Raw genomic sequence first — 11,949 nt, forward strand, 5'->3', positions numbered from 1 at the left:
ATTTCAATCAATTTCATGCTTTAGCAAATGATCAGAGGGACTGGACTAGAGAAATTTCAGAACCTCTAACAAAAAATCCATCAATTAAGGGCTTAGACGATGGATGATGGCTATTGTATCTATAATTTACACATCTCGAGCGAATTTTCTTTTCATCATCGTTTTCTTTCAATCTGCAAAATTACATTTTGGACCTCAATAATAAAAATAAAAATAAAAAATAAAAATACTGCCAATGGTCTAATAAAAAGCTGATGGACATGCATTTGGTTCATATACTTTATGTAGTGGATTCTTCCCTTGGCTTTAATCCTTTAGGCTGTGGCCATAGTTATTGAACCTAAACCAAATCTGAACCCTATCGTCCAGTCAAATTGGGAAACCCATGAACCAGACCTTGGTTCAAATTGATAACTACATTTGGACCAGTTCGCAATTGAACAACACGCGAACTGGTCGAACTGGTTGGTTGTCACAACATCAGGACCATGGTCGTTTAAGCTTAACGAGTCATTGAGAAGTTTCAAAATTGCAATAGTGGGTTTGATCCCCAAGACCCATTAGGTATCAGAATAATCCAACTACTCATATGCTAGTTCTTTATATCATGACTTTCAAGTACAAACAATGACAAAATCTAGACAAGGAATATCGAAAGAGAAAATTCAACGCTTCTGTGATGAAAACTAAACAATTTAAATATGCGTGAGCAATTGAATTTTCAAAATTGCAATAGTTCTCTAAGTTGATATTCAATGCCATTGACGTCAATTGAAGTTGATATTTTTTTGACAATCTTTGACGCAATGTGTCCATATACGTGTAGGAGCATATATATGCACACTCGTGTGAGAGAGAGACATTAGTAGATGGATGCACAAATCTTATTCATACACAGGGCCGGCCCTAAGCGACTAATTAATATGAGGCCTGCTTTACATTTGTTCTTTTGCCAAAACTCCGGCAAATTGTTTCCTCCTCGAGCAATTTATTACAACTTTTTCACTACTAGTGAAATCAGATTTGAATCTTTTCTATCAAAATGCGACTTTAACTGTACTCTGAAATCAGATTCCATCATCATAAGGGAAGTAAGTAGAATCCAGCCATTCCTCTCCGGTTATGAACTCCGATACTGTAAAGTTAGAAGCATCCTCGTAATCCATTACGTGATAACCTGGCCAAGAAACACGATTATCAGTTCTTGAACCAGGGCCATTATTTTCATACTCTCCATAATACAAAGTGTCCAATCCTTGACTACCATTCCAATTAGTCCACCCTTCTGGTGCAATAAAATCATCAATGTAGGACTCCAAGTAAACTGTCCTGGAAAAATTTCTCCAGGGTCTTCCCAAATAACTCTTCACAGTGCTGGACTTAGAATACAAATCATCTGTAGCCATGATTGAACAATTTTGCAATGAAATCCCGGTGTCCTCATCCAGGGTGTCCCTGGACTGGGCTGTGATCACAGTGAACTGGCCTGGCAATGGCATTCTAGAGATGATTTTACATCCTTGAAAGACAACTGCAGCATTTCCGAATATGTAGTCTATGGTTCCATAAATGTCACATTCTCTGTAGAATTGCCTGAAGGAATGAACATAGAGTGTATCTTGGTAGCCATTAATGGTGCATCGGTAAACAGCAGATAAGTCTGCATTAACACGGAGAGCCACGGCCTGATACTTCCCTGGTCCTGCTGTGTTCTCGAACGTTATGTCACGTGCCAAGAAACCATCACCGGAAACAGCTGAAATTAGTTAAAACAAACAAAATAATTATAATCCAGAGATACTCCTCGAGCAAACATTTTGTAATTGAAGGTAGAATTGCTCAATACTTTTCAGTTCTTAGTTCAATCTAGGTTGTACATAAAAGCAAACATGAAGCATGGTTTTCATAATATAATCAATTAACCATTTTAATTTGGAAAAATTGTTTAACATTAAGAATATATTATAAATAAAATATTTATGAAAAATATTGATAATCTTTTTTTACTGATTTACTTTATTGGGAGAAGGATCATTAATAATTATTCACAATTCTAGCTAAAATCCATAATAAAGCCAACAATTCCAATTTACTTTTTATTCAATGCTTTATTAATTTATCTAATTTTATTACCAAGAATGATAATAAGAAGAAACTTATTTTATTTTTGTTCGAAGCTTCTTCTAGTTTTTGAAGCATGTCCAAGTTGGAACCGTTAACCCTTTTTAAATTTGAGTGCTTAGAGTGCAAATATGCTGCCAATTTCATTATTTTAATAGAATTTGCTTAATTATTAAATGATTAATTGTGCTATTGTGATCAGACAAAACTTTCTACATATAAGCAAGAGAACAGAAGGATAAAATGCCAAGAAATTTTGGAAGAAACTTGACTTCACCAACAGTGGCAGATCTCAAAGTAGTCCAGCCATCTGCTATACTTCTGTTACCGCTAATTACTGTAACTTCACTTCCACCTCCAAGCAAAACAATGTTAGGCTTCCAACTTGGAATCTCCACATTTTCTTTATACAACCCTTCTTTAACATAGATTATTATTCTATCTAAGCTGTTATTCGGGACAAAATTTACAGCATCCATAATTGAAGAAAAATTTCCGGTTCCATCAGCAGCCACTGTAAGAACCTCGCTCGGATTATATTCATCACCGGAACTCTGCAAAATGTGACGATCCGTCCTGGAAAGCCACCTCGGAGTCGCTAAGAGATGCCTATTTTTATGGCCTATAGATGCACCTGGGTGGGAGAGCATTGATAAAGAATTGCTTATATGCTGATAAGTACTAGTCAATGAATCCACCAGGGATGATTTTAGCGGGCCGGAAGCCGAATTTAGGCCTTCCAAGCAAGTGATCTTGTTTGTTAAAGCTGCACTTAGAAAAGCCCTCACATCAGCCAGTTTTCTTGAGTCTGGTGAACTTAACCGGGACATGGATTTTTCCAAGGAAGAAAGTGTTATTTGGTGAAGATCTTTGCAATCTTGTAACGTACCCTTCTGTTTTTCAACAATATTTGCAGCATTGGAAAACAGATTTGACAGTTTTATGCCTTCAGATAGAGCAGTTTTGAGTGACNCCTTCTGTTTTTCAACAATATTTGCAGCATTGGAAAACAGATTTGACAGTTTTATGCCTTCAGATAGAGCAGTTTTGAGTGACCGGAGTAGAAAATTAAGAATATTCGGACTGATGTGCTGAGATGGATAGCTTCAGTGAATCAAAACAGGCTTCAGGGAATGGTGTTGATCTGCAAACTATTCTGATTGCAGAAATATTTGAGTCTAAAAATGAAATTGAAGATGATGAAGAGCTAAGAGCATATGTTAATGAGAAGAGAGAAGATAGAAGCAGGAAGGACTTGAGAATGGGAGATGCCATGACCTTAGAAAGTAACACAGAAAACTGGAAAGTCGGCACTATCGGTATCGTCTATATAAGCGTATACGTGAACCTACTGTAACCCTCCTCATTTACCTGAAAACACTGGAATTAAGCTCCCTGTACAGGGGAAACCTACAAGTGGTAATACTGTATCAACCATGCTACATTACTAGAAAAGTTTGACATCTTCCTTGACAAAATGCCACTATCACTGAGCTTTTTTAAAAACAATCAACTTTTACAACCAATCATTTCGTGCCGTCAATACATCTATCAACTAGGATGTCAATATTTTCCAACAAAGTAGCTGAATTCATACCGCATTGGCTGGTTGCCCCGTGTTTTTTTTCTAATAGTCGATAAATCTTGACAGTTGACAATCTGTCAAAAAATTTGTCAATCGGCCCAGTACATGTAACAGGATTGAAAACACTGGTGTGTGTCGTTAAAATACAAGTAAAACTGATCACTTCAACTGGTGAAGTGGTGGGGACGCACTCGTTAATTTAATGTTAGTTTTACGAATGAAAAACTGCAACTAGTTATGCATAATCGCCTGTCTAGTCCACCTATTTAATCAAAAGGATGTGCATTCACGGGTTTCTGAATGAAAATGTCTCTTATGGATGGGCAGCAAAACTTGGACATGGCGTGCTAGGGGGTGTACTTGTAGATTCAAATTAATTATTTTTTATTCACTCGCAGGTGTGAGAATCCTCTCTATTGAGTTCCAGATAATGTTAATAAATAATAATACTTCAGTTGTTTTTACCCTCTTCTTATTATGTTGTCCTTGACCAGTTATAATTTTTTTTTCCCCCTAATTTTTACTTCCCAATTTTCATTTGCTCATCCTTTCGTTACCGAGTGGAAGTTAGTGTAAAACGGATTGACTTGAACAGATCAGTTGGAGGCCTGAGCCTCAGCTTGTAGAGGCCGGAAAGACGAGGCTTGGCCCCTTGCTCTCGGGTGGCAGACCATCTTCACGCATCTAATTTAGTCTCTATTCGGTCTTCATTTCTAAAACTCATTTTTCTTCAAATTCATTTTTGGTCACACATGTCATTTGATCCATATTTTTATTAACTTTTCAACCACACATTTCATTTCTCCGTTAAAGATATTTTGTACGTACACTCTGCCGACTGTTATGGTTTATAAAGTAGAAGACCGGAGTCAATGGTGGATGATTGAGTGGCGGGATCGTCGGTTTGTCTGCATTCTGTTGTATGGCCTAGCAAGGTATTCAAATCCTAAATTTTGTGCTTAGGAAAGATTTGCGCCAATTTCTATTATTTTGTTTTACTGTTGAAAGTCGACATAGTTTTTCTGTATGCTGCCAAAGAAGAGCTTGTGTCTGGTGGATTCTCATCCAAGTTGTTTGATGGCCATTATTGATGAAAACAATATTTTGAATAATGATTTTTAAGAGAATATATGGTTAAAAAGTAGGAAAATTTTGAATTTACGTGCAGAATGTAATTGAAAATGAGTACGTAAAAAACAAAAACAAAAAAGTTTTAAAATAATGGTTGTCAAATTAATGTTTCTAGGAAAGAGCTTTAAGCTACTGAAATTTGCATTTCGATGTTGGAACTTGAGAGAGAGTAGTAAGACAAAAAATATTTAAAACATGTTGGTTTAGTATTAAACATGGATGGATTGTTTTTTAGGAAATGGAGTAAGCGCGGCTTATGCTAATAATAAGCGACTTATTTTTAGGCATGCTCGAACATGTGGTTAATTCCCTACATGGTCATTGAATTTTTCTTAAAATTCCCACAGGGTCACTGAATTTGAGAACTTCTTCCGTTAGTCACTTAATTTTGAAAATTGGTACCCCATCGTCACTGCATAAGCGACATTTGCGAAATTGAAGGGATTTGATGGCATTTCTAACGATATGGCTTACATGGCATGTCATTGTAATAAAAAGATGCCAAATTGTGAAATTGAGCACGAGTCTACAGGTATGTGACTTTCTTATTTACAAATCGTCGAATACATATTTGGGTGTTTTCTTTTTAATGATCGTTGAATGCGTGATTTATGCAGTGATTTGGCTTTTCCTTTTCTTTTTTCTTTTTTATTACAATGATTTGCCACGTAAGTTAAACCGTTAGACATGCAATCAAATCCTTTCGATTTTGCAAGCATTTTTTATGCGATGATGGATAAGATACCAATTTTCAAAGTTAAGTGATTAACAGGACAATTTTTTAAGTGCAGTGACCCATAGGAACTTCAAGAAAAGTTCAGTGATCATTTAGGGAATTAACAGGGCAATTTCATCATGATGTTGCTTAAAAATAAGTGGATCCCACAACTTCTCCCAAACATGCAAACCTTGCTTTATTTTCTTATAAGGGTCCGTTTGATTGCAACAGTTAAATTTGGGTGAAAAGAAAAAGAATTTCAGGTAATTGAATTATTTAAAACTTGTTTTTCTGGAAATTATCAATTAAATGTATTTGATTGGTATAATTTTTCACCTGAAAAATATTGAAATTTTGAATTTTTTGGTGTTTGTTTGTCTTTATTTTTTATGAAAATTGTCAATTAAAGGGATATAATTTTTTACAATTATGAATAAAATTTGTTCCCATTGTTGAAAATAAAAAAAATAAAAAACCATTAAAGCTGGTTTTCCACCAATTCATGGAAAATGCACATGTAGGGAAAAAGTTGGAAATGGAATTCCCTAAAAAATGTTGCAATCAAACAAGCTATTTTGATGGAAAACGAAAAATGTGGCCAATCAAACAGGCCCTAAGATTGATATTTTTTTTATTTAACCACCCAAAACAAACATGCCTCGACTTCCCCTGTAAGCCTTCTAAACGGATACGAATTTTGCTTCTTTGTGTCAATAATTTGGAGGCCTTAGACAATCACCTAACTTCTGCATTACAAACATTATTTAGGGCTTGTTTAAGCCCCATTATTTCCTAATAATTGTATATTGATAGAGACTGTGTGATTAAAAAATAAGTAAAAGTTTTAAATTTACGTATAATATTATTTTATTAAAGAATGTGTAATTCAAAAGAAAAGAGAAAAATGTCTTCTTAAAAAAATGATGATCAAGCAAGGGCTTAATCTTCACAAATTCAATGCCTTAATTTGTTGATCTCTGTAGTGCATGTGTATGTCGAATTTTAAGCATTTCAAGCTACAATGAATTGGACAAGTTTATCTGGAATAATTGGGTTTAGAATGTCAATAAGCTTTATTAGAATAATTAGTCTGTGTGTACAGGTTTATAGAATCCCTCCAGAATACTCACATGAAACCCCCATGTGAATAAGATATTGCATAATAAATACCCACCCACCCCCCATTGTGTGTCAAATCGTTTGTCTGCTTCCAAGCAATTGATTTAGCTTTAGTTGAAGGAGGCAAATGGTTTCATTTTCAAGCAAGGAAAAAACGGATTCTTGTCGAAAACACTTACATTTCGAACAAAAAAATCTTAATGATCTATTACTGTACAATCACACGAGAGGAAAGGTCTCTCTCATGGTTGAAGGGGTGAAGCCATCAACTTTTGACAGGCAAAACCCCACTTACACATCAAAAGAAATAGAAAAATGGAACCTTAAAATGGAAACGTTACATCAATATGTTCCTTCCCCTCAGCATCCCTACAAATTGGAACCTGTGTTCTACAGAGCCCTTTTCAAGCTACTCCATCAAAGACGACAATACGTCAAAAATACAATTTTCCAGTAATTTGACAATCCGGCAATTAAAAGGCAAAAAATCTACTACTTCTAATGAATCAACGACTCATGAACCTAATTCTGGGATAAATTTCTCATGACGTAATCCATAATCCTAACTGATGCTCCACCTCTTCCCAGTTGTGGACCTTGGTGACAAGAGGATGTCGATTAACAGACTCCATCTTCGACCAAGGATATGAATTCTCATAATCGAAAAGAAGAACCTTAATGCCGACTTCAGCACACTCAATTGCATATCTTGGATTATCGTCAATCAAAACCTTTGCTCCCAAGGACCTGGCAGAAACAAAGCAAAATGACGAAGTTGATTAGATGGTAGTTTTCTTGGACATATTTACAGATTTCTAACCATCTCTCCTCATCGACATGATTGCAGATCAAGAAATAATGACTGTCCTAGCATATAATCACGCTAGAGTATACCGCAATTTAATTACACGCTTATCTTGATGAAGAAAAGTATACTTGGACATGTCATGGAAGGTAAAACGTGAACATTAATATCATGTTAAAAAAACTAACAGTAGATAATGAATAATATACTTGCAAATGTCTGATTTACGTCTGGATTTTCCATCCAAAGCAAAGTGATTTCCAAACTGGATCTCCTTGAACAACCCCGGATAATATCTCTCAATCCATTCAACCGTATGCTCCTTAATTGCATTCTGTCGGGACCTGCGCAGAATTAATAAATGAAAATTAGTTTCAAAGGCAAATTGAAGAAGAAGTCAAGCCTGCAAAGGTTAAGGATACATACGTAACAACTGACAGATTACAAAATTTGGACAACTTTTGAAGAGCTTTCTGGGCTCCTGGAATTGGATGAATTCCTTTCTTAAAATAAGATGTCTTAAAGAACTCGTGCACGCGTATATCAGCTGTCAAAAGAAAAATAATGATTTTCTTATTCAGGCTGTCAAGTATGGGGACTCTGGAAGGTGTGACAGCATGTTTGAAGCTAAGATGCAAGTGTGTTCTAACACAGATTTAAACATTTTTCAACAAATTACCAAACTATTGAGCAATAATTTCTAAAGAAAAGGTATATGATGTTCTCTAAATAAATATGAGACTTGCCCTTTTGCAGTTATACATCAAAGAAAATCAAAGCCCTCATCTAATACTAGAATCAACGACAGTCATTGGAAAAATTTTAGTCACAAAAACAATTCATAATAAATGAAATTGGAAAAGAAGGGAGTGGGCATTGGTGTAGCAACTAATAAGTTCTAGGTAATATGACCAAAATACACATTGAATAGGTGAAATTCTTCGTAACGACTTTATACTGCCAAAATTGGAAGAAAAGCAAAACATTGTGGACAGCTAAAAGTGCATTCAGAAGTTCTTCCATTTAATTTTCTAGAAAACTGAATTACAATCAAACCATTATCTGAATTGTGAGAAACAAGTTACCCACTATATGAATATGCAAACAGTATGAACAAAAAGATAACAAACCCATTAGTTTTGTGTTTCAATCTAGTAAAGAGAAACTTTATGGATACCTTCATCACGAGAACAGTTCCATATCTGCAAGATTTATAATAAAAGTATATATATGAGTTAGATATGCATAGGTATGATTTATTTCTGGCTATAAGAAAAAATTAATAGAAATAAGTAATATCCTTCATTTCAACCTCCATAACATATTTTTTAATCCAATTTTACATCTTAAACCATGGAAACTATAGAAGTATGAAATGCTGTTTCAACCCAATTCAAAATCCCGAGTGGTGAGCACTTCCATTATAATAAAGAAAATAGGAGCTTTTACCACAAGGACGCTTGATTCTGTCCTGAGTAAGCATCAATCTTCAAAGACGTGCAAGCTCAAAACTAATTGAGCCTGGGCAAAGACGAGAAATTTAATTTGTATACGACATGAAATGCAGGTGCGAAGAACGGACTATATATACACCTAGGTAAATAGAGGAACGAGTGTGCTACATATGATAACTAAAAGACAGGTTCTCACATCTATCAGGATCTGTATCTGGATCCAATATTCACTAGAATAAATGCCATGAAATCATGACAAAGTTGGCTGTGGCCTTTCCCCCTCTTCCACTTCCCCCAACCTCTAAGAGAACCTATCAATCATTGCCATAACAACTCAACTCTCTTAATACGAAGCAAGATCTTTCTTGATTTCAGTTAGTCCATCAAGGAGAACAGCCCATAATCCTGCCCCAATTCTACAAAGTTTTTTCAGCAACCAATCACACAAATGATAAGAAAGCTGCTATGTTGACAAAAGTAGTACGACCTGAGGAAGTGGTTCAAAAGCAGCCGATTGGTTTATTCATTGCTTTCATTTTGGCAGTGGACCAATATTGCTTATTGATATATTCAATAAACATTTCTCAGAAACAATGAGGAAGCAAGAAAAGGATGAAAAACAGAAGCAAAGGAATAGGATAGCCAGAGTAATGGCGAGAGTAAGAATAGGAGAAGCAGGATCAAGAGACACACAAAAAGAAATCAAAATGAAGGGGAAGGTTTCTAATGTACTTGAATGACCCTCCACAAGTATTTCCAAAACAAGGTAAGCTTATATATATGCCCGAGTTATAAAACAGAATGATACATAGCTAAACATGTGATACTGAATCTTATCATTAATGCTTGCTTTATTGAATTCTTTTTATGCGTTGTTAGCTTGACGGTTGCTGATACTTGTATTTGACAAGATAAGGATATGATTTGGCGCTCATGAAATTGAAGTTCACAAGTTAAGGTGTATGTTGGTGGAACAGGTAAGGACCAACACCACATGAAATCCATTGTAAAAGTGGAAAAATGATAAATCATAATTTTTTCCCCTCAAGTTGGTGGATCAGGTAAACAAAGTTCTCATCATAGCCTAAGCCATCTGAAGTTTTGCTACCACAATAATCAAGGTTTCCCATCAGTGATAAAATAAGAACATTGATATTTTATTTATCTGAACTCAAGAAATTCTTTTTTTGTTAATGTGTGAGAAGATGGCAAATACGAAATGCAAGCAAGCATATACAACACAGACTTGTTAAAGAATAAATGGTACCTTAAAAAACTCATAGACATGGTATTCAGCAACTGAGTGATTTAGAGAATATCGATCTGCAATGAATTGATTGAGAGCTGATACAAAATTGCCAAGAACTGCCAACAAAGACAAAAGAAATGTATAGAGATATAAGTAGGATGATCACAATGACTTAGTATAGTATGAATATTGACAGAAAATGTTCTTAAGAGAGTGCTCTAAACCAACTACCAATTCTGCAAGTCAACCCCCACCAACATTCTCCCTGCAATACCTAGAACCTTGGTAATTTTAACTACAAAGAGCACATCATCCTTGTCTTAATAAGTCTTACTACTTAATATTATCAATAAAAATGAGAGATTTGAATTCAACCAAGACCATAAATCATTACACCGGAAGAGAAAATCATATACCCTCATCAACATCCACCGCAATCATGATTTTCTCGGGCAAGAGCTGATCCGGAAATCCAGTCGAGTTTCCTCTATTGGTAGAGCCACAATCGCGAGCTCCATTAAAGGCATAATCCACACTATTGGCCCTGTCCTCCACCCTAACTTCTACTGAATCAAACAGAAATTGCGGCAAGTACGGACCAAATGCCCTTGCCTTCTGCATCGCATTACTGTTACTAAAAATATCATTATCGTTATTTTGAAATTTATTGCCATAATTTTCCGAGCGACAGCATTTGAACCTCAATCCCCTAATAAACCTTCCATTGCTTGTATCAATGGCTGATGCAGTAGATATATTCGACAAAAGCCTTCTCGGAGACATTATCTGCAAGTCCCTTTGGCCCACCAAAAAATTCGGGGCTGCCGCCATGAAATTACCCCTCAAATATCTGAAATTACGATGAAAGTTCGCGCTTGATGTAAATAACGAATAACGCTTCTTTATCATACCGATACCTGACGCATTTAGCAAATCTTAGCATCCCAATTTCAGATGTTTTGCAGCAAATTGATTTTTCCAAACAAGGAAAAAGGATAGTTAGTTTATAAAGAACAATGAATCCAACAAATCAAGGAATTGAGGGGGAACGGAGGAGCATAGCCCTAGCATATGCAAAACAATTGAAGTATTTATATAGTGTAGAATCTTGAAATCTGATATTAATTAAAGAATCAATAATATTGATGGGCCAAGGGAAGAAATATTATGAATTTCTTGGAAAAACAGTATCAGAGAAAAAGTGAAAAAGAAATGTACAAAATCTCCATTAATGTTGAGGTTTGGAGGGATTTCAGAGATTTTCACCGGATTTTAATGCGAGACAACGAGGGCCAATGAAAATGTATTTTTGTTTATTCCTTTCTATTTTTTGGTTCCATAAGAATTCCATTTTCTTTCCACAGTTCCATGAATAAATTTCCACCCCCATTCTCCTGTTTTTCTTTTATTTAGGACTTGTTCCTCTCCAAAACTTTCATTATTTTTTATAGCTTGCTAAATAATGAAATCAAATGAATATATTTGTGTTAGATTTTTTACTTTGAAATGTTAACAATCGAGTGTTTTTATTATGTTCGATTTTAATATAATTTTAATTTATTTATAAATAAGGTCGTAAGAAATTGAATTCTTCAAGACTTGTGATTTTGAGAGTGTGTTTTTTTTACTCTATGTATATCTTTTCTTTATTTCTAAATAACTTTCGTGATAATTCAGAATATACACATCTAAAAGAAAAGACTCATTGAAGTCATCATCGAAATTCGAGTTGTGATATCCTTCAAATCACTCATCATACGATTCTTG

The 11,949-nt window shown here is 35.1% G+C and overlaps 2 protein-coding genes across 3 annotated transcripts; both read right to left on the bottom strand.

The window, feature by feature from the left end:
* Positions 1-727: 727 nt before the first annotated feature.
* On the bottom strand, positions 728-3,396 carry LOC111404698 (probable pectinesterase/pectinesterase inhibitor 12). Its single transcript, XM_023033465.1, has 3 exons — positions 3,274-3,396; positions 2,399-3,212; positions 728-1,756 (listed from the first exon to the last, which is right to left on the bottom strand). Exons 1-3 carry the CDS (start codon positions 3,394-3,396, stop codon positions 1,068-1,070), a joined length of 1,626 nt encoding a protein of 541 aa, XP_022889233.1. The 3' UTR covers positions 728-1,067.
* A 3,582-nt stretch (positions 3,397-6,978) lies between these two features.
* Positions 6,979-11,522, bottom strand: LOC111404025. 2 transcript variants are annotated; one of them, XM_023032738.1, is made up of 6 exons: positions 10,599-11,514; positions 10,201-10,298; positions 8,657-8,681; positions 7,906-8,026; positions 7,689-7,823; positions 6,979-7,421 (listed from the first exon to the last, which is right to left on the bottom strand). In XM_023032738.1, exons 1-6 carry the CDS (start codon positions 11,089-11,091, stop codon positions 7,217-7,219), a joined length of 1,077 nt encoding a protein of 358 aa, XP_022888506.1. In that variant the 5' UTR covers positions 11,092-11,514; the 3' UTR covers positions 6,979-7,216. The 2 variants fall into 2 exon arrangements, with proteins under 2 accessions (XP_022888506.1, XP_022888507.1); XM_023032739.1 differs by lacking the exon at positions 8,657-8,681 and having other exon boundaries at positions 10,599-11,522.
* Between the last annotated feature and the right edge of the window lie 427 nt (positions 11,523-11,949).

This window comes from Olea europaea, chromosome 11 (genome assembly GCF_002742605.1).
Source record: "Olea europaea var. sylvestris chromosome 11, O_europaea_v1, whole genome shotgun sequence".
Lineage (NCBI taxonomy): Eukaryota > Viridiplantae > Streptophyta > Magnoliopsida > Lamiales > Oleaceae > Olea > Olea europaea.